We start from the raw sequence: 19,988 nt of genomic DNA, 5'->3' as shown, positions 1-19,988 counted from the left end.
TGCAAGCTGAATGGAAGTCAAACACAGAGAATGTAGCTCAGTGGTAAAGTCCTTGTTTAGCATATGTGAGGCCCTGAGTTCAAACCCAAAGTATCTCCAGAAATAGAAATAAATACAAGTAAAACAGCAAGCATTTCTTCTTCTAGAACCTCTTAATCCAAAACAAACCCTCCTGTAATGAATAAACTCAATTTGAAGAGATTATATCTGAATGACGTCTCTATTAAACACATGGAAACTGTATTAAATATCTTTCCCAAGCTTCATCTTATGTTTGATTTCCAGTATAAGCTGGGAGTATAATAGATCAGTCTAGACCTGCCACTGAGATCTTCTAAAGGTTAACTGCTTTGTTTCAATCATTTCCTTTTTAAACAATAAATGTTATCACTACAATAACCATTTCTTATCTCATTTACTTGTGTCTTCTGGAGAGCACAGACATCCTTATTAAGGCAGCAGATTAGGGCTAAGGTGTGGCCTAGTGGTAAAGCACTTACCTACCATGGGAGGCCCTGGGTTCAATCCTCAGCACTAGACAGACACACACAAACAGAGAGAGAGAGCAAATTTCAAACCCTATTTTGATATCTTTATTGCACATGTATGTTTGTGTAAGTAATTGCATTTGATGTACATTACAGGGAAGAAAACGCTTTCTCTCTGTTTACATAAGCAATGCATACACAGGAGAAACTCAAGGATAGGCAATCTAAGGGACTGTTCAGGACTTGGTCCTTAGTTAGCCTCTTCACAAAGAATCAATTTATGCAGAAGCAGAAGATGAAGGGAACAGGGTTAGGCCCTTTATGGCTGCAAGGTAGGAAGGGAAGGAGACAGAAACTAGGTCAGCAGCTGGGCACATGAACATGGACTCTATCAAAGAGTCTGAGCTGCAGATCACCTGGGGCTTGACACGACGGTGCAGCTGGTTCTCAAACATCTTCACAGTCAAGAACCCCAAGGCACCACTAGAAGATTTGAAAAACAGAAACTAAGACTTCAGCCCCTGCATAGAAATGGAATGGGGCCTGTTAGAACCGTCTGTCAGTCCATCCTTCAGAGTAGAGAAAAGCCAGAGAAATGTAAAGTTGATGACTGAAAGACAAATGATGAGCCGGATATTGGAAGAGGCAAACAGGGACGGCTGACACCAACTGCAGCTGCCTACTGTCTGAAGAATAAACAAGCTCAACAAATCTTTATCTAGAATAGAGGTTCTCAACCTGTGGGTTGCGACCCGTTTGGAGGCAAACTAACCCTTTCCCAGGGGTTGCCTGAGACCACTGGAAAACATATATAGTTGTATGTAATATGCCTTGACCAAATCCACCTCTACTGCTTCTTTCTCCTTGGACTTACAACACCCCTTTCTGCTTAAATTGTCTCTTTTCATTTTTTGTGTTAAAAGAAAAGTGAACAGATATTTGCATTGCAATTCATGACAGTAGCAAAATCCGGGTTATGAAGCAGCAACAGAAATAATGTTGTGGTTGAGAGTTACTGCGACACGAAGAACTGAATTAAAGGGTGACAGCATTAAATAGGTTGAGAACCAGTAGTTTAGTAAGGGGAGAGGGAGAGGGAGGGGGAGGGGAGGGGGAGGGGGAAAGGGAGAATATCAATCAGACAGCCATGTTAGCAATGCCTATCCTCAGGAAGCTGAGACAGGAGGATTGTAAGTTCACAAGCAGCCTGGAATATACAGCAAGTTCCAGGCTAGATTGGAAATTTAAGGAATTTTTTGGAAAGTCAGTTGTATTGGGGCAAACATGTGAAGGAGTGTTTTCCTGAGGTGGACCCAGGGGAAAGGCTAAGGCAGACTTGTGAAGGACACAGGTGAAAGCAGATGTTTTGTTAAAGCAAGTGAAAGATAAGTGATGAAGAATGTTTTGTTAACCACATATATGCCTTGGTCTGTCTTATGTTGTGTAGTTGAGCTCTATTTGTTGAGTTTCCATAGAGAGAAACATAGTAAAAAAAAAAATGGTGGTGTGTTATATAGTGTTTTGTCATTTCCTTGGACTTGAACTGGGTAATGTTAATTGGCAGTGATGTCAGCTGAGATGGACACGTGATGAGGCAAGACAAACTCATGGAGGACACGTGATGTTTGGAGGGAGTATAAAAAGGACTTGACAGACAGTAGTGGAAGCTGAACTTGGCTTGCTGGTACAGCTAGCTGCTTAACACTTGTTGGGCTTGCAACTTGCTGATCTTTGCTTTGCTGAGAGGCACTGCCAGAAACTTGTCCTGGTGTTCCTCCTGGTCCCTCCTGTTGACTTGTGCTGAGGCTGAGGCCTGGCTGTCTCTGCTAGGTAGTGCCACCAATATTAATTTGTGTTTGTTATCCCAACTCTACCTAACTGGATTGCTGGTGTATCCAAGAAATGTTTGCAAGTGTACCAAGCTATGCTGTTAACTGAACTGCTGATTTCCAGACAACACAGACGGAAGTTGCTCCAAAGAACCTTTCTAAACAGGTCCACTTCTCCCATATCCTTTCCTTTCCACTACCTCTGGTGGGTGGTAGATTAAAAGAGAGGTTAAAGTGTTTAAGAACCATCATTAAAAATAGACATTGAAAAAAAATCACACCAGGCCAGAATAGGATGTAATGGGGGCTTTCGGGGGTGGTGCGGGAGGGGAGTGAATCTATCCAGTCTTAAAATAGAAAAAAAATTAAAAAAAAATCCGGTCATTGGGAACAGTGTGGATGAAGCTGGAGGACATTCATGTGAGAAGCCAGGCACAGAACTTGGAAAGTAAGGAAGTTAACTCCAAGAGAGTGGAGGACTGAAGCTTCCCACGGGCTGAAGGAGAGAATTGGGGAAGGAATGATGCAGGTCAAACAGTGCAGAGTTTCAGGTAGGCAGGATAGAGACACTGGAGCTCCTGCACAGCAGGGTGACTACAGTCAGTGCTGTGCTGGGCAGCTCAGCACCAACACAATAGCAGCAACATCATATGGCAGACTTGGAACCTGCTAGAGAGTATATCCTTAATGTTTCTAAGACGTACACACTCACATACATACTCACACTCATATACATACACTCATACACACTCACATTCATACACACACACATTCACACACACTCACACACATACACTCACACACACTCACACACACACACTCACACACACACACTCACATACATACATGCATACATACATACATACACACACACACACACACAGTACTTACTCGGGGTGACAGGCATGCTAATTAGCTTATAGCATGTGCATGCAGGCAACAAAGATCAGATATATTCTAAACAAGTATAAGTAAAATTTTTGTCAATTTTATTTCAATGAGAATTGAAAAATGAATAATAAAAGTGAAAGCTAAACAAAAATTGAAAGGCAAAGATGGTCAAAGTGGATTCGTTTTCAAGAGCCCAACTTTACGCTGTCTGTGGTTTAAATAGAAAGATATATACAAGTTAAAAGCAAAGTAATGAAAGGCACCTTGCAAAAGAACACTGAAATAATTATATTAACTTCAGATGAAGCCAACTTTGGAACATGAAGAAATTGTCAGACAAATGAAATAAAATCATATATTCTTGCTAGGTAATTATTATTAAAGTAACCAATAATAATAGTGTATCATAAAAGAAAGCACCAGGCTGGCAGGTTAAACTCAACCCACATTTAAGAAAGGGGTGGTATTAATTTTCAACAAATTTTTCCAGATAGAAACAGAGGAAACATCTCCTAACTCACTCTGTGAGGCCAGTATGACCTGAACAGCAAGATTACATACAGATACATACAGACACTAGCTAGACTAGGAAGGTGAAGTTATCCCCCAGATGAAGGTTGGTTCAACATTGAAACACCAGGCACCGCCATCTTGATGTTAACAGGCTTTAAAAGAAAATCATACAACTATGTCAATTGATGAAGAAAACACTTTGGCACAAATTAAACCATTTTTCCTGGTTAAAAACTCTTGGTGCATCAGGAAAAAAAGAAGAGTATTTCCTGGAGACCATTTACCAAAATCTTGCAGATGCCATTATATGTAAGGCAAGGAGGGCCCCTCTTACTGCTCCCAGCGTTATACCGGAAGTCCCTGCTGCTGCAATTTAGTTAAAAGACAAATTAGTAAGAGGTAAGGATGGAGGAGACAGAAGTGACTTTGTTGACAGGGGAGATTTGTCTATGTAGAATATTACACTAGATAAAAATTAAAATGACCAGGTTTGGTGGCACATTCCTTTAATCGCAGCACTTGGGAGACAGAGTCCAGTGTACCTGTGTGACTTCGAGGCCAGCATGGTCTACAGACTTAGTTCTAGGACAGCCAAGGCAGCATAAAGAGACCTGTCTCAAAACAACCAAAAAGAGAAAACTGACACCTGGGATGTAGGATCCTGGGATAAGGTCCAAGTTCATGAAATGCAGGATTAACATATAATGGAACATAGAATGCACAATGCTTTCCCACAGCAGCGACGATTAATTAGAATATCAAGCCAAAATACAATATGGTCCACAAACAGCCTATCCCCCAAATGAAATACTTAAGTATAAGTGTACTAAACTATATTCTAAACCATGTTTAGAAAACTGCCAAGTTTTTGACAAAAAATACCTATTTGAATCTCTAAACAAACATTTCATATAAAATATAGCTTTGAAAACTCCACATTAACATGTGAGTTCTTCCCTACCTAGATCTATGGATTCTATACAGTTCCAACCCAAACCCCCAAAGCTCTTTCACAGATATTGACATAACTCCTTCTAAAGTTGACTCAGGGAGGCAAAAGACCCAGAGTGGCCACCAAAAATGCTGAGGGATGAAGTTCGAGACTTGATGCTGCCACCTAAAACCTTTCTATAAAATCTACAGTGACCATGACACTGTACTGTTGGCAATATCATATGTAGACAGATCAAAGAACACAAAATCCAGAGTCCTAAAGGAGACCCTACAAATTTAGTGACCTGAGTGTTGTCAAAGGAGCGGAGGAAGTACTGGCAGAAGGATGGTCACCAAGAAACGATGCTATAACAACAGACACACACATACACATTCATAAACACATATACATACATACATACACATATACACATATATTTACACATACGCATATATTCACACACACATACATGCACACACACACGTTATGCCTTTCACAAGAAATGAACTCAGAAAGATCAGCCTAAAGCCTACCACAGAAAACTCTAAAACAGCTAGAAGAAAACACACACCAGCCCTTGGTTTGGGTAGTAAGGTTTTATCTACAACATAAACCAAAAAAAAAAAAAAAAGAAAAAAAAAAAAGAAAAAGAAAGAAAAAAAGAAAAGAAAAGAAAAGGATAAAAAAACTTCATCAAAATGTAAAATATCTGCCATTAGAGACATTGCTAAGAATAAGAAGAGGAAAAGACAAACCATAGACGGGGGTGGGGGGAACGTGTTTAGAACATGTTCTTAGTAAAAGATTGTATCTAGAAGACACAAAGGATCTTAAAAACTCAACAATAAGAAAATGAACATCCCAATTTAAAGATGGTCAAAAAATCTGAAAAAAGAACTTGGCAGCAATAATTAGGGAAAGAATCCCCCTTTACCCCCCCCTCACTCCCTTACCTCCCCCCCCCCCGCACCCATCTTCGCATCCCCTCACTCACCTCCTTACTCCTCACCTCTCACACAGCCCCCCCCCCCCCAACCGGGGTTAGGATCCTTCAGTGGAGCCTCATTTGTCCATTTGCCCCATGTTATCGCTGGTGACTTTATAGAACAGGAAGGTCATCATCACAGAAGGTCTTGTGACAGGTGGGACAGAAAGATAAGGGCCTGCGAAGACGAAAGTACAGATTAGAGCTAGGGAGACTCCAAAATGCTAAGCTGTTGGCTGTGAACATGGAGGCAGAGTCCAGGGTCAAGAAATGCAGCATCTTCTAACGGCTGAAAGAGAAGAGGAAATGGGTTTCCCCCAGAGCCAGCACCAGGAGAACCCTGATAGACTTTGAATTTAAGCCCTGAAACCTATCTCAGACCGCTGAATTCCCAAGCCAGGAAAGAATCAACTTGGAATGCTTTAAGCTAACTTTTTTTTTCTTTCTTTTTTTAATATTTATTTATTATATGTAAGTACACTGTAGTTGTCTTCAGACACTTCAGAAGAGGGCGTCAGATCTCATTACAGATGGTTGTGAGCCACCATGTGGTTGCTGGGATTTGAATTCAGGACCTTAGGAAGAGCAATCTTAACCGCTGAGCCATCTCTCCAGCCCACTTTAAGCTAACTTAAATTGTTGCTCCCCTCAAATCCTAAGCCAAGGTCTTTAGAAGGGACCTTGCCCATAGTTGTATCTGAGAAAGGGGTGTGCCCCTGACATGCTACGGTGTTTCCTAAATTTACTGCAATGGGTTATGCCTGAAATAGGAAAGTCTTAGAAAGTCTATCTGTTTGGGTTGCAAGCTCCTTTTACCCGGTGGGTGGGTAGTATTCTTTTCTATTGTCTTTCCGTGGGTGAGGCAGGGTTTAAGCTCAGGGCTCGATTCTGGCTCTCAAGGTTATGACATTTAGTATTTACATCCTAAGCCAACCATCCCTCCAGCTCACCCTTGGCCAAGTGTCTTTTTCTTTATTTCTTTTGTTTCTTTTTGACTTTTAGAAATATATTTGCCATTTTAGTTGAGCCCTTTGTTGAAAATATTTTATATTTCTCATTTGTGATGGTTTGTATATCCTTGGACTAGGGAGTGGCACCATTTGGAGGTGTGGCTCTGTTGGAATAGGTGTGACCTGGTTGGAGTAGGTGTGTCACCGTGGGTGTGGGCATAAGATCCTCACCCTAGTTGCCTGGAAGTCAGTCTTCCACTAGCAGCCTTTGGATGAAGACATAGAACTCTCAGCTCCTCCTGTGTCATGCCTGCCTATATACTGCCATGGTCCCACCTTGATGATAATAGACTGAACCTCTGAACCTGTAAGCCAGCCCCAATTAAATGCTGTTTTTTAATAAGACTTGCCTTGGTCATGGTGTCTGTTCACAGCAGTAAAATCCTAACTAATACATCATTCATTCTCAAACAACTGTTTGGTTAAAAAGATTCAAAATGACACGACAAACTGATAAGTAAAGGGCAAAAATGAAACTCAAAATGAGACTCAGGCAAAGCTATACTTGAGTAAACATGCACAGACTGAAACACATCTATTATAGAAGAAAGATTAAAAAGAAAAAATAAATAAAAAACTATTCAATTCAAGAAAGTGGAAAAAGATAAATAACTGAAGAAGAGGAAGAGAAGGAAGAAGAGGAAGAGGATGAGGAAGAGAAGAAATTTTATAACTAAAATTAGAGTCAGATGTGGTGGTGCACTCCTTTAATCTTAGCACTCAGGAAACAGAGGCAGGTGGATCTCTGTGAGTTTGAGACTAGCCTGGTCTACATAGTGAATTCAAGGACAGTTAGACCCCATTGCAGATAAAAATAGAGGAAAGGAGGGAGAGGAAGAGGTAGGAGAAAACAGGAGCAGCTAGCAAGCACACTTACCAACTTGTTAAATGTATGTACAGCATGTGACATCACCAGAAGAAAAGGAAAAGACTTCGTTGACAAAAATGCTCATGAGAATAAAATGCTTAGTGCCAAACCCAACAAGAAACATGTAAGGTGTATGTGAAGGAAATGATAAGATTTACTGAAGACAATAAAAAATAACTTTGTAGCAAATAAAGCAGATGTCCATGGTAGACCCTTAGGTAAGGAGTCCCAATGTTACATAACTGCTTAGTTTAATTTTTGTCTGTAAACTTAAAGCAATCCCAATAAGAGAAGTTCACTCTCAAGTTCATAAGGGGGAAAAGAGCTTACACATAACCATTTTTTGGAAATAAAACCATGATGATTGAAGATTTGACCAACAAGTTAGCAAAATATGAAAATACAGTGGCTTTTAAAATAAGTGATTATGGGAAAATAGACACTAGGTGACTGGAAATGGAAAGACAGCACATTCTTGTCTAAACAAAAATTTATTTAGAAAGTAGTATTTTATATCAGTCTGCAGGGAAGAACCTATTAAAATACGCTGGCCTGGGATATCACCACATACCATGAACAAAAATCTCCAGTGGAATCAAAAAGACATTTAAAAAAAAATCACTAAAAGATTCAAAGAACACACACAATATTTGTATAATCTTAGAGAAGGGAGGGAGGTAAATGAAATGTAGCATATCTTTAACATAACTAGTACTTTAAGGAAAAGACCAACAATAGATTGAGGTAAGATACTTCTAACATATATAGCACATGGAGGATTAGCATCCAGGATAAACCCTTCTACAAAACAATAAGGGAGCTGAGAGACTGAAGAAGCCAGCCACAAACTAATGAGCACAGCTCAGGTGCTGGTGGCGTGAGGTTGGAGGATTTATTTCCCTGGCTGACAGCGCTCTGCTGTTGACCCTCTCTGGAAATGTCCTTCTGTGGAAAAGACTCTTGTCACCAAGAACAATGCAATCCTTGGCGTATCATAGAACTGACGGAGAAACTCAATGTTGAGTGTTTGGTAGGTCAAGGACACCCAGTGACTTACTTCCTTGGCACACAAAGAGAACATGTCTGTAGACTAGACCCATCACATGCTAACATGGAGTGCAGGTGGGGCTGATCAAGAGATGGGAACACTGGTCTTAAAAACATTCATCCAGTCTCTAACCAGCTCTGCCTGGCTCTTTCACTTCACTAAGCAGACTTTTGTCACTTGCAATAAAACCAGCTGTTTCTGAATAGAACCCCTGTAGCATAAGAAATAGCCCCCAAGAAATGAGAAATGGGATTACCTGAAATTCGAAGGCTCCTGAATAGCAAAATAAACTTTCAACAGAGTGAGCCGGAGAGCCCACAGTGGGGGAGAAATGCGTTGCCAGCTACACATCAGACAAGGGATTGATCTCTAGAATATATAAAGAATTGCAAAGAGGAAACACTCACATGACAAACAACAGCAGCACCCCCAACCCTGCCAATCAATAAGTGAGTAATTGACTAAACAGATAAGTCTCAAAGGAAGAAATAAAAAGGGTCAATAAATATATTTTAAAGGGTTCGATATTCCTAGCCATTAGAGAGCTGTAAATTAAGGCTTCTGTGAGATTTCATCTCAGCCCAGTCAGAGTGGCTATCGAGAAAAAGCACCCGAGGATGTGTGTGGGAAGAGCAATGGACTCTTGTCTGGTGGTGGTGGGATTGTGGCCACTCTAGCGATCAGTGTGGAAACCCCTTAGAGAAAGTGAAAATAGAGCTTTCATATGACCCAGCTATGGCACTCGGGCAGATGCCTGGAGAACTCTACCTAGAGACACATGCACACCGATGCTCATTGCTGCTCCTTTTTTACAATATCCAAAACAGAACCAGCCATCAAGAAGTGAATACGGAAATGGTCATGTATATACACAAGACTGTATCCAACTGTATTCAGCTGTAATGAAAGTGCAATTATGAAACTCACAGGAAAATGGATAGAAGTGAAGAGTTATATTAAGCAGGGTAGCCCAGATTGAGAGTGACAAATACCGTGTTTTCTATAATATGCAGATCCTAGCTTCCAGTTATTGGATGTGTATGTATTCAGATGGGAGTAACTGGAAGTAAAAGCCACGGATCTATGAAGGGGCTTGTGGAGCAGAACGGAGTCTTTTATAAAGGAAGGGAGCATGAAGGCCACAGAACACCTGCGCTATGAAAGTGGAACAGGATATGGGGTGGGGGTGGGGCAAGGAGAATGTGAGGGAAAGTAGACAGAGAGGGAGGGTGGGCTTGGAAATTAATCTAAAGGTAACATGGATTAAAATACCATAAGCAAACCTGTTACTTTGTAAGCTAACTTAACTGAAAGAATAAACAATTTTTTTTAAGAAAATAAAATGTTTTGTATGTGCAAGCATGCTGATCTTCTTCCAGGCAAAGGTCAAGTTTTAAAAGAAATATTCAAAACTTTCTCTAGAAAGGAAGAAGAGAAAAACGGTTGGCTTATGTCTTCTAAAGTGTTGCTTTTTTACCATATTTTAAATATTACACATTGTAATTTTTTATCCATTTTATTGTGGTACTAAGATTGACGCAAGTAATCAAGACATTTAATCAAGATAATAACACTCAAAAGAAACAAGCGAAAGCATGCTGAGTGCCAGGGATGTAGCCCAAGGGTAGAGTGGTTGCTTCATGTCTTCACGTCTTGGGTTAATTATATCCCTAGCACTACTTAAAAAAACAAACAAACAAACAAGCAAACAAACCTTAAAAAGTGCCTTAACTTTTTCACCACAAGAATATTAATGATTTGTTGAGCACTAGACGGTGACCTAAATCAACAGTAGCCCAGAGTATTTTACTGGGGAAAGGGCTTTTGCAGGAGAAAGGCAGAATTCTGTTTGCCAAGGAAGGCAGGGAAAGACTGCACAAGTCATCTACCCAGGCCCCAGCTGTGTAGCTGGACTACAGTGGGGGTCTGAAAACAGCCATATATAATTCCTAAACAGATAAACGTGACCAGTTCCCACTTTACCTACAAAGCCAGACATAGGCTGGTCCAGGGACCCAGAAAGCAGTTAAAAAATGAAGTTCATCGCTGCGGGAGTAGTATGGAGCAGGAGCCTTACCTAGCCTGAAGGCTTCATTCAGGTCAGGAAGGTGCAGGCAGGACTGGATTTGGAATAGCACTCGCTGATAGACTGAGGGTGATGGGAACGGCCTGGGCACAGCCTCAGTTCCATCATGCACTCCAGAGAGGGCGGAAGGGAAAAGTCTCTTGGAGGGGAACTAGATGGGGAGAAGACATTTCTAGAGCCCTGCGACTGAGTAGTGGAGATGGAGGTTGTTTTAGTGTATGGCAGAAGCTGAGCTAACAGCTGCCTGTTGTTTCCATCCCAAAGCCAGAAAACAAGCCACTGTCCCCATCTTTGTCACTCTTAAAGGGAAGGGAATTGAGTTTCATTCTCTGTGGAGACAGAGAATGCCAGCTTAACCTTGGAAGGTCTACATCAAGTTCTCCCTTATTGAGGAAACAGCCTAATGAACTTCTGGATGGGTGAAGGAAATCACAAGAGCTTTGTGTACATGGCATTTGTGATGATAGTGAGACCGTCCTGGTTTCTCCCTTATGCAAACCGCTCCACGCCTAGTGTGAAGGAGAAAGGAAGCAGCTCTCAGAACAGTGTGTGCAGTCTGTTCCTCTTTACATAAAAGCAATGCCTGTGAGTGCCTGGACATGTATGTGCGTAGAAAGGACTTTAGAAGAGTGTGCTGGGGTGCTAAGCCAAAGCCAAGGGAGCAAAGGGTAAATAGAAGGGCAGGAGGCCGGACGCCGCATTTTGTAGTTCATTCAAACTTTTGCACGGCTTTTTCTCTTTACAGGAATGTAGTTGACCAATTTAGCACAAAGGCCACACAACAGAAAAGCCCTAGTCAGGCGCTGTGAACGACATCACCTCAGGGCACCCTTCTTCGGCTTTGTGGACCCCTCTGTCCTTCCTTCCTCTGTCCACACTGGTTCCTCCTTCCTTTGTTTGCATTCAGAGCATTACCCCTAGAATCCCACTACGGCATCTACCAAACAACACTGAAAGCGCGGCCTTCCAGGTTCATCTTCTCTGCCAAGCTTAAAGAAGAGGCTAGAATGTGTCTCGTTCATCTCCACACTGAGAATCTTCTCAATTCTCGATGCATAGGCAACAAAGAAAGGATGAAAAGAGATAACGAACATATTTCTGTCTTCAGATGAGTCTCTCTGAGTTCTATTTTACTAAGGTTCTAAAATACCAGTTCAATGACCTACTTAAATTTTGATTTTGAAAGCTAAAACAGAAAAAGCCTCAATGAAGAGAGGAAGAACCAAGCCTCCACTGAGAGTTAGTTTTGACAAGTACCAACACACCCATGAAGTCTCCTGCCATGATTAAAACGGTGCAGGCAGGACTTGAATAATACCAATAGCTAACAGTCCCAAGCCCTTAAAAATCCAGATCTATAGTTTATGTAACGGCGACGTCTTCTGTATAATACAGACTGTTAGCTGGCCCTAAAACTGTTGTTTGTTTGTTTTGTTTTGTTTTATTTTGTTTTGTTTTGTTTTGTTTTAATTAAAAGGTGTTTTTCTGAGTCTAAAAGCACTGAAGCTCAACTTTGCCAAATTTCAAAAGACTTGAAAAACGACTAGGGCATGTCTGGGATACCGGGTTATTAACAGAAAGTAACTCGGCCTTGACGCCTAAATCCCAAGTGGAAAACATTCAGAGGCAGAATTTCAAGGTAAAGTTCAGGTTGGTGAGTCTCGAGTGCACGATAAGCCTCCCTCAGGAGTGAAGCCTGTGGGAGCTGCGGGTTTGTGAGTGTGGGAGTGAGTGCACAGGAGGGTCTGGGGTGCTGTGACAGCTGTGCCCCTGACCGAAGGCTCCAGAACTACTTCTGCTTCTGCAGGAGGCCACAGCAGCTTTCAGGAACTGAGAACCGAGAGGAGGAAGTGGAAGCTGCCCGGAGAGCAGTCGGGACCGCTTTGGACCCCTGGTTCCTCTTGGTGGATGGGAACTGCCTAGCATTAACCATCTCAGACCCTTGGCCTGAACAGGACGGAAGGGAAGTTCTTTGCTGGCTTGCCAGCTATTACTTTGACTCTTCCACTTAGTTCTCAGAAGCATGGAGACCATGGAGGACCTCGCCTATCACCACCATCCCCCCACCCCCGCCCCACCACGCCTATCACCCCCCTGTTCCCCATTGCTTTAGGTGTATCCCAAATGTATGCATCAGTAAATTTTCTAGATTTCCTCCCAGCCTTTTCTTCTTACCTTTCCCCTCCATCCTTTCTTCACTCTTTGCTGACCTCATACCCAGTCTCCTAGGGCTGCGTTATAGGTGTGTGCCACGGTACCAGGGCCTTAGATTTTCTTTAGTGAAGAATCTATGTGATGTATACTCTTTCTTAGAAAAAAAAAAAGAAATCCTAACGCTATTAATGAGACTTTTAAGAGGTGGTGGATTTCACCGTAGCCACCTTCTAGTGAAGGTGCTTGCATCAGGCCCTCTTGGTTGCTACTCTCTTAAACCCGCCATTAGACAGGGAGGTGGGGTTTGTAGTTTCACCCCACCCCCAATTTACAGCACTCTGCCCCTTGAAAACAACCACTTCTCATCATTGCCAAGACTCCGGATTTCTGTAACAGTTTCCTTGTTTGATTCCCTCATTTGACATTTAGGTGGCTTTAAACTATCTGTCACCCTACAGCCACTGGGATCTTTGAATAAACAAACCCTCAAATTCCCAAGCTCCTGCTGCATTTATCTGATGCCAGGGTCTTGGTCACTGGCATAGCTAGCTCCTTCCATCCTGTGCTTTGACTGCCTCCTCTCTTTTGTGTCCTTGGCAGAAGCTCTCAGGTGGCAGGCCCTTCTGTCCAGGCCACTCTTCCACCCAATCTACCTAGCTGTCCTGCCCCCCTTTCTTTTAGACTTACATACTTCTCCCTTGGAGAAGTTTTTCTATGAGCCTCCCCTCCCCAACTCACTCAGTGTCTTATGTATCCCAGGCTGAATTGGATTTGTGGTCCTCCTGCCTGCTCCTCCTGAGTGCTGGATTACAAACCCACACCACAAAAAGCTGGGCTATTCTTGTTTTCTCCCACTTCCCTGGGTTTATCACCTCCAGAGCCATCCTTGCAACTGTGATTATGTCATTGTTTACCTAGTTAGTCCGCATCTTCTCAGACTGTAAACTGTGAGGGAAGGAACTGTAGGCAGTACCTAGCATGTTATCTGGCACGTAGTAGGCACAATCGATAACTATTAACTGGATAAGTTTGTCTTTTCCTAAATGTAAATTAAAAACATCGAGGAAACACCAAGCTCCTTAATAGTAATCAGACTCAATTGCTGTCACTCACAGTGAATCAGACAACTTCACAGGCATCTTGTGGGACCGCCTCTTTCCCCAGTAGGGTCTTCTCTGGTTCCATAAAACGGGTCCACCTTGCTTCTTTGCTTTGTGGATACTACAGACTTTCCCCTTGGCCAGAATCTAATATCATCTGATATTCTTATCCACTGATGAAGATCAGACCAGTTTCTATGGCCACTGTTGACAACAAAGAGTAGAACCTCCCTCTTAATCTGCTCACAGGCTGTAAATAGAATACATGAAATAGGACGTTTATAAAGAATAGAAGTGTATTTGGTGCACAGCCCTGGAGGCTGAGAAGTCAACATCTGACGCCACACCTGCTGAGCATCTGGTGAGGGCCTCATGGTATTCAGTAGGATGAAGGGCATCAGGAGGGAGATGAGCAAACCTGCTGGAAGAGGGCCATTCAACTCCAAGCCTACTCAGTCTTGACAGACTGAGCTGTTCTTGATCCATTCACCTTTCCAAGATCCTACCTTTCATATAACTTTGGCATGTAATTTCAGGGGCTAAGTTCCAACATAGGAAATTTCGGGGACTATTCAAGTCATGCCACCTCCCTCCATCCTCCCAGAGGCATAAACAAACAGACAAATCAAAGACCTGATGTAGTGGCTAGAGAGATGGCTTAGTGGTTAAGACCGCTTGCTGGATACCACTGCCTTTGCCCTTGCTAGGAGCTGAGTTCAAGTCCCCTGCACTCATATAAAAAGCTGGGTGTACCTTGGAATACATATGTAACCCCAAACTGTGGCAGCGAGATGGCACAATGTCTGGAGCTTTCTCACTGTCCTCTGGGCTCATTGAGTATAAACGTGCACATACTATACACAATGTTCACAAACACAAAATCAAATCTTAAAAAAGGAATTTCCCCTTATTTAGCTCAGTGACAGAGAACTTGCCTAGTATGCTACTAAGAGGCCTTGGTTTTGATCTCTAGCGCCACAACAGCAAATAAAATCTTAATTACTAGACATTCTTTTGTTGTTGTTGTTGTTGTTGTGGGACAGTCTCACTAAGTAGCCCTGGCTGGCCTAAACCTTGCTAAGTAGGACCAGGCTGGCCTTGAACTCACAGGTGTGTCTGTTTCTGCCTCCCAAATCTGCCTAGATTAAAGAGCTGTATCACTAAACTGGGTTTAGGCATTCCTAGTAAGATATGAAAATGTATTCACAGTCTATATTTAATACAGTGTTTTTGTTGTGTCAGAAGAGTTTCATCAATCTTTATACATATTTGTACATTAAAAGAGCTAATTCACAAGTTGCTTGTGAATATTTCAAGTTTACATTAAACATTCCCCACTCAGCGTAACTGTGTTCTGCAGACCCTGAATGAAGCAGGTCTACTATATGTTTACTATAGCTATTGCTTTTGCACTCTTTTGAGTCAATTATTTTGAGCCAATTTCAACTTTTTTGACTGAGTGTGGTTGTACACACCTTTAATTTCAGCACTTGGGAGGCAGTTGCATGTGGATCTCTGTGAGTTCTAGGCCAGCCTGGTCTGCAAAATGAGTTCCAGGACAGCCAGGGCTTCTTATAGAGACCCTGCTCCAAAACAACAAAACCAGCCTTTTCTACATCCATGAAAAACTCAAAGGGTCTATGCATTGGGCAGATACTGCTCATTTATTTTCAATCTGTAGCTATCTTTTTTCTCAAAAACATTTTGCAGAGTGGGGGGAGGGGCAGTTCATCTCCTTTCTACATCTAGGGAGATCTGTTCCACAGTGAAGTTGACTCATCATAAATATTATAATAACAATAATAAGTGGCAAAGAGGACCTGAAAAGTCTCCTCCCCATGCTTTTCTGTGTCTTTGTGGGTGTGCATGACTGTATGTGCACACACTTGCATGCGTATTTGATGAGTAGACTTGTGTGCTGTGGTGTGTGTTTGGAGGAGTCAGACACTGCCTGCAAATGCCAGGTCAGCTGACCTCTGAGCTCCAGGCAGTTTTCTTGTCTCCATCTCTTAGGAGAAAGGGTTATAGATATCTGCTGTGTAGACCAGGCTGGCCTTGAACTCAAATATCAGCCTGCTTCTGCCTCCTGAGTGCTGGATTAAAGGAGTGCGCCACCACTACCTGGCCAGCTTAAATTCTTATCATGTGACTAGAAACTGGGCGATAGAAGACAATCCAGGAAATGCCTGGCTCCTGTGTCATAGTTTTTGAGCCCTAACTTTTCCCTACAGCAGACTAATCATATTGATAGCAACTCAATGGTAGATTCTTGAAAGTGCAGCCACTATCCAGGAATTCCTAGTCAGCTAGGTAAGCCAGAAGGCTGGCCATAGTTAAATAAAAAAAACCTCCAACTAGCTAGTAAAACTAGGGTTAAACCCCAGACAGAAGGAGTTCATGTATCCTAATTGGAGCCTGCTTAATTGTATTTGTATTCCACGTATTATCTTTTAGCTAGGTGTGACAGTATATTTTCTTTAATAACGGTCTTCCAAGTGTTTTGAATGACCATGTTATAGAACATACCAAGTAAGAGGGAATGGACTTATCTTACAGCTTGCTGTGATTTCTACCTAAAGCAGTCAAAAGGGCCTGGGGCTGTGGCTCAGTTGGTAGATTCCTTGCCTGCCACACACAAAATAGGGGTTTCTGGTACAGACCTATAATCCCATCAATTAGGATGTAGAGGCAGGAGAACCAGGAATTCAAGGCCATCCTTAGCTACATAACAAGTTTGAAGTTGACTTGGGTTACATGAGATCCTATTTCAAATAAAGGAAAGTCACAAATACAACCAAGATAAAATTAAACCAAGAAAGCTGATGATTTCTCCCCGCCTTAGAGAATCCTACGCAGAATTTTCAACTGAAATATTTTTATCAGAAGTGTGGTATATTTAAAGAAAATCAAATCATATGTAGTAATGCACACCTTTAACCCCACCACTCAGAAGGCAGAAGCACATGGACCTGTGACTTCAAGGCTAGCCTCCTCTCCATATAGGGACTTTCAGGCTCTGCAGGGGTGGGGTGGGTGGGGAATCAGAGCATCTACTCCCCCACAGAGTCATTTCTGGTTGGATGCCCGAGTCATTGTAAAACCTTTAACATTGTCGTTTTGATGAAGAGCTTCAAACTGCTTTATGAGAGTGTGCCGAGTTGGTTATAGTAAGAGAAGAAATAAAGTAACAGCTGCAGGAAGCAAAAACAACTCAGCGCCAGGAGCCTTTCAACATCATACATTTTCCTGTTAGTAGTTGTCCTTTGAATAATTCCTTGCTTAGAGAAGGACCTCAGCCTCAGAACCAACAGCAAAAGAGTTCGAAGGCAAATAGATGTGACTCCCTTGACTGTGGAAGCAGCTTGCGAAGTCAATGAGTCAGGATTCAGCAGGATGTTATCAATGTTTCTGATTATACCTTTGTTTTCCCATCCTTGTTTCTGCCCCTCCCAGGAGAGATGGTGACCTCTGGTGCATCTGTGCCCAGGTTTCTCTTTGAAGGGTTGCCTAACAATGCCCAGAGGTGTCCATTTCCTGTTCTTGTAGGCTCACCCAGCTCTTTGCTGTCATTGAATTCAGTTTTTCAGCAAGCCCATTGTCTTGCATTATTAATATACAATTAAGTACATTACAGCTATTGTGAACAAATAAAGAGATACAGAGGCATTGAAGTGGAAGGATTCATTTCAACCAGGAGGAAAGGGTAATTGTTTTCAAGGACAAGGGCTGGTACAGGTTTCTGTGGAGGGGTGATGAAGAGCAATAATCAATGATGATGTGAAGCTCTTGAGTCTGGGTCAATGAGAATTTATTAAATAAATGAACTCCCAACTGGTTAACAACAATATGAATGCTTATTTCCAACACAGGAAGAGAAATGAAACAACTTGTAGGCTGTGTAGGGTGCTGAATTTGGTTGTAGATTCTTGTGAAAGGATGCCTGTGGGCAAGCTATGAAAATTGGTTTAGATAGACTCTTTTCTGAGGTCAGGCGACAGTTTATGAGTTATCAGTAAGATAAAGACTGTACAGCCCCACAGCCCCTCCACCGCCCCCAGACAGGGTTTCATGGATACCTGGCTTGGCTTGAACATACCTACCTACCTGAGGATTATATTGAATTTCTGATCCTCTAGCCTTGCCTCCTGAGGGCCAGGATTACAGGTCTGCAACATTGTGTACTTTTATCTACTGCTGGTTTTGAGTGTAACAAACAATCTATAGCATAGTCCCTAAAGTGACCTTTGTGTCAGGCTATACCTAGTCACACAAATAACATCAGTCTCTGGTTAAATGATTTGGTCAACTAGTGGAACTGTGGGTCAAGTTTATGACTTCTCAGCATTAATTTAGGCTGGTTTTGTTATTATCTTCACCCCCTTTAGCCATTAACAATGGTGATGCTTGGTACCAGAAGAAGCAAGGAATCATTGCGGCGGCGGGGCGGGGGGGGGGGGGGATAGTATTAACAAGTTAGAATGACCAAGGGGATTTTGGGGGCAACCGTGCTGAAAGGTCAAATGAAGAAAAGGAAGGTCCGCACAGGATCTGCTCCCTTTTTGTTCCAGGCGTTACTCTTTGTCTTCTTGAAAGATCTAAGGACTGTAGACTTGCAACAACAAATGCCAGCGTAAGGACGACTAATTTCAGTGTGGGGTGGTAGTGGTGAAAGGCTAAACATTTTCAAATCAGAAGGTGCATGTCCAGAATAAGAGAAGGAAGGGGTGGCCTGCAAAATGATGGGTTCCAAGCAAACGGTCCAGACTGGGGCATGGCTGTCTTGACTAAAGCAGGGGTTTCAGTGAAGAATCCCAGAGTAGGTTGGGAATGACATTCTAGTATCCGATAGCATGGGAAGGCCCAACCAGGATACAAAAGGTTAGGAAGTTCAAGGCGGGGACTCCCTGGCAGACAGTTGACAAAGAGGAGCCAAGGTCCTTTCCCTAGATGCTGGGGAAGCCCGGGGCCCCGAAGAAGCGCTCTGGGTCCCACGAACTCGCCAGCCCTTGGCACGGGAAGCGGAGGTTCCCGGACATTCCTGGCTGCCCCATGCATCTGGGGGCTCCCTCCTCGGAGCTCCCTTGGCTCCGTATCCTTTCCTTGCTCCTCCCCAGGAGCGAGAAAGGCATGCTCACGCGAGTCTCCACACTCCGCAGCAGCCTCCCCAGACGGATCGCGGCCGCCAGGAGAGTGCTCGTCTTAGCACCGGTGGCGGAGCGCACAGAACAGCTTAACGGTCCGGCATCCGCATCCGCACCCGCCCCGCCCGTCGGCGCCGCTGCCCCGCCCGCCTCTGCGTCATGACGCTAGCGCCCAACGCGGAAGCCGCCCGCCGCCTGGACCAGCCGAGGGCTGTGCGCCGAGCCGCGACGGGCGGGAGCCGGCGGGGGCGCGAGGCGAGCGCAGCTGCAGCCTAAGCGGCCGAGCGCGCGGAGCGGGCGGAGCGAGCGCCCAGGACTGAGCGCGGGCGGAGCGGGGCTGGAGCAGGCGCGCAGCGGCGGCCGCCCCGGGGGATGCAGCTGCCTCCCCGGGCTGGCGTGTAGGGAGGGCGGGTCCCCGGCCTCGGCGGCGCGGCGGTGGAGGGGACCGAGACTGCGACCATGGCGACCCCTGGCAACCTGGGGTCCTCCGTCCTGGCGAGCAAGACCAAGACGAAGAAGAAGCACTTCGTGGCTCAGAAAGTGAAGCTGTTCCGGGCCAGCGACCCGCTGCTCAGCGTGCTCATGTGGGGGGTCAACCATTCGGTAAGGCTCCTCTGCGGCGCGCTCCTCTTGCTCCTCGGGCTCAGCCTCCCGGCTCTGCTCCTCCTGCTGCAGCGGTGGCAGGGCGGGGACCTCTAGCCGGCTAGCTCGGTCGGTCCCGGGCCCTCTGGCCACTCGCCTCTTGGGGTACCCCTAACCCCACGACAAGCGTCCATCTCCTGGGTTTCTCCGGCGGCGCTTGCGCTCCCTTTGGAACCCAGGGAGGGTGCAGGATGAGAAGCATTCTCTGTTCTGTGCTTCTGAGCCTCTCCGCGGCTGTCCTGTCCCGCATTCGTCCTCCCGCCGGTCGGTGCTCGCTGTCCGCGAAGTGGGAAGTTTGT

General features: G+C 44.0%; 1 protein-coding gene and 2 long non-coding RNA genes across 9 annotated transcripts in view; 1 reads left to right on the top strand and 2 right to left on the bottom strand.

Annotated features, from left to right (window-relative positions):
- Positions 1-582: 582 nt before the first annotated feature.
- Positions 583-10,685, bottom strand: Gm33592. Its single transcript, XR_374032.2, has 4 exons — positions 10,644-10,685; positions 8,823-8,935; positions 5,650-5,818; positions 583-971 (listed from the first exon to the last, which is right to left on the bottom strand). It is a non-coding gene; the product is annotated as a predicted gene, 33592 (long non-coding RNA).
- Positions 10,686-17,697: 7,012 nt separating this feature from the next.
- Positions 17,698-19,183, bottom strand: 4930426L09Rik (RIKEN cDNA 4930426L09 gene). The gene has a single exon (NR_024323.1). It is a non-coding gene; the product is annotated as an RIKEN cDNA 4930426L09 gene (long non-coding RNA).
- A 27-nt stretch (positions 19,184-19,210) lies between these two features.
- Pip4k2a (phosphatidylinositol-5-phosphate 4-kinase, type II, alpha) overlaps positions 19,211-19,988 on the top strand; it is a 156,037-nt gene continuing 155,259 nt past the window's right edge. For 5 of the 7 annotated variants that reach the window (NM_001355147.1, NM_001355148.1, NM_001355146.1 and 2 more), the window contains exon 1: positions 19,381-19,650. In NM_001355147.1, the coding sequence (NP_001342076.1) occupies positions 19,507-19,650 (144 nt within the window). In that variant the 5' untranslated portion in view covers positions 19,381-19,506. Of the gene's footprint in view, positions 19,651-19,988 lie in introns of all 7 variants that reach the window. The other 2 variants (XM_006497396.4, XM_006497394.4) reach the window with 1 other exon arrangement.

Source organism: Mus musculus, chromosome 2 (assembly GCF_000001635.26).
Source record: "Mus musculus strain C57BL/6J chromosome 2, GRCm38.p6 C57BL/6J".
NCBI lineage: Eukaryota > Metazoa > Chordata > Mammalia > Rodentia > Muridae > Mus > Mus musculus.
Note: the sequence above shows the minus strand (reverse complement) of the source record. Positions and strands in the feature narration are given on the sequence as shown.